Source organism: Laccaria bicolor, genomic scaffold (assembly GCF_000143565.1).
Source record: "Laccaria bicolor S238N-H82 LACBIscaffold_52 genomic scaffold, whole genome shotgun sequence".
Taxonomy (NCBI): Eukaryota; Fungi; Basidiomycota; class Agaricomycetes; order Agaricales; family Hydnangiaceae; genus Laccaria; species Laccaria bicolor.
The window spans coordinates 148437-150772 of NW_001889923.1; the positions used below are offsets into that span (position 1 = coordinate 148437).

General features: G+C 42.7%; 1 protein-coding gene across 1 annotated transcript; it reads right to left on the reverse strand.

The window, feature by feature from the left end:
* Window positions 1-1164: 1164 nt before the first annotated feature.
* On the reverse strand, window positions 1165-1997 carry MISSP21.37 (ectomycorrhiza-regulated small secreted protein; the record flags this gene model as incomplete). The annotated part of the gene is made up of 4 exons (XM_001888185.1): window positions 1612-1997; window positions 1388-1554; window positions 1265-1328; window positions 1165-1209 (listed from the first exon to the last, which is right to left on the reverse strand). Exons 1-4 carry the CDS (start codon window positions 1909-1911, stop codon window positions 1165-1167), a joined length of 576 nt encoding a protein of 191 aa, XP_001888220.1. The 5' UTR covers window positions 1912-1997.
* Window positions 1998-2336: the final 339 nt, after the last annotated feature.

The window sequence follows — 2336 nt, forward strand, 5'->3', positions numbered from 1 at the left end:
ATCTCCACAACGGGAGCACTTCAGAACATAATTCAAACAGATTCGGGAAGCTACAGTGCAGGGCTACAACTTTCGTTTTTTGACCATTTTTCGTAATTGGCCATGTGACCACCCTCCAGGGAAGCCCATTGCATGGACCCTGACATGTGGGATACATTTGAAAAATTGCAATGAAATATCCAGGGATACATTTGAAAAATCACAATGAAATACCCAGGAATATATTTGAAAAATTGCAATGAAATACCCAGGAATACATTTGAAAAATCGCAATGAAATGCCCAGGAATACATTTGAAATATCGCAATGAAATGCCCAGGGTATCTATTGAAAAATCACAATGAAATGCCCAGGAATACATTTGAAAAATTGCAATGAAATACCAAGGAATACATTTGAAAAATTGCAATGAAATACCCAGGAATACATTTGAAAAATCGCAATGAAATGCCCAGGGTATCTATTGAAAAATCGCAATGAAATGCCCAGGAATACATTTGAAAAATCGCAATGAAATGCCCAGGGATACATTTGAAAAATCGCAATGAAATGCCCAGGGCTATATTTGAAAAATCGCAATGAAATACCCAGGAATACATTTGAAAAATCGCAATGAAATGCCCAGGGTATCTATTGAAAAATCGCAATGAAATGCCCAGGGCTATATTTGAAAAATCGCAATGAAATACCCAGGGATACATTTGAAAAATCGCAATGAAATGCCCAGGGTATCTATTGAAAAATCGCAATGAAATGCCCAGGGCTATATTTGAAAAATCGCAATGAAATACCCAGGGTATACATTTGAAAAATCGCAATGAAATGTGCCAGGTATCCATTGAAAAATCGCAATGAAATGCCCAGGGTATCTATTGAAAAATCGCAATGAAATACCCAGGGATACATTTGAAAAATCGCAATGAAATACCCAGGGTATCTATTGAAAAATCGCAATGAAATATCCAGGGATACATTTGAAAAATCACAATGAAATATCCAGGGCTGCATTTGAAATTTCGCAGAAAATGCGCTGGGTATCTATGGAAAATTCACTATGAAATACCCAGGCCTACATTTGAAATGCCTTTCAAAAAATCCTAAGCATTATAGATATAGCCTCTAGGCTTAAGTCTAAGTTATAGAAATGACTCTCTAGGCTTAAGTCTAGGTTATAGATAAAAGTGGTAGCCACCAGTCTTCATAGGCCCACTGTTCAAGACACATGATTAAGACCATTATCAATCGCAATAACGAGGATACGCACGTTCAAGTATCCACCGTCTCCGTTCCGGGTGAATGTACCTGACCTGAACCAATAAAGCTCAAACCTAGTATCCAGAAATGTTAAAAAAGCAAAAGCCTCGATTTATTCATAAAAAGGACTGACCCAATTGTTCCGAAGGTGACGTCGAGTTCATGATGAGTGTGGCCCCAGTCAGTGCCCTGGGTACCATCGAAAGCCGTTGTGTGATCAGTGTGGCAGATGACCCAATTGAAGCCTGGCCATTGCTCTCCCGACTGGGTAACCGTGTCGATGGTAAATTGACCACGTTTCTAAGGTGGTGCGCATTGAGTTAAACCTGACTTGTAAAAAATTGCTCAATCTCGTACCGTGTTATCCTCGTTTATCGCGTCAATTAAACCCGTGACAAGCTCAACAACAGCTTCGACGATCTCAATCGCTTCTTCAACTTGCCGTGTTTCCAAATTTTCTCCGAGGTTCCGTTTTATGCTATCGTCGTTGGCGCGGACAACTTGAATGGGGGAGTTGTCGCTTCGCCGTAACATATCGCCGGTTTGAATATCACGTCCACTAACCACGCCAGCAGGAGCGTGCTCAGCACGCCTTATCGCCAGCGGGGCAGCGGTGGCGACGGCGAAAAGGCCAAGAAATATGAGGGAGAATTTCATGGTGAGGATAGATTGACGTGTGGGTGGAGAAGAAAGCGAATCGTCACAGACGAATTAGCGCGTAGACCTGGACCTGCTCAGCTGGTGGGGAATTACAGGTGAGCTCAACCTGCATTTTATAGGATATCGGTGTATCCGCCGAGCGCGGATACAACAGGCAGATCACCACATAACGGGCCCTTTGCGAAAGGCTTGGCAGAGATGTTTGATTTAAACCAGGGGCACAGCCGTAAGAGGTGTCGGCACGGGTATATCTGACCGCCACTTTTAGAAGTTAAAAATAAACGTCGTTTTACTCACGTTTGCATCACTTTTGAGATTCCGCCGAAAACCTTAATCCCAAAAAGGATCAACATCACATGACCGGCGAAAAGCTTGAGAGACTCCGAAGAGACGCGTCGAACGCGTCCACCTCAGCGCAACCC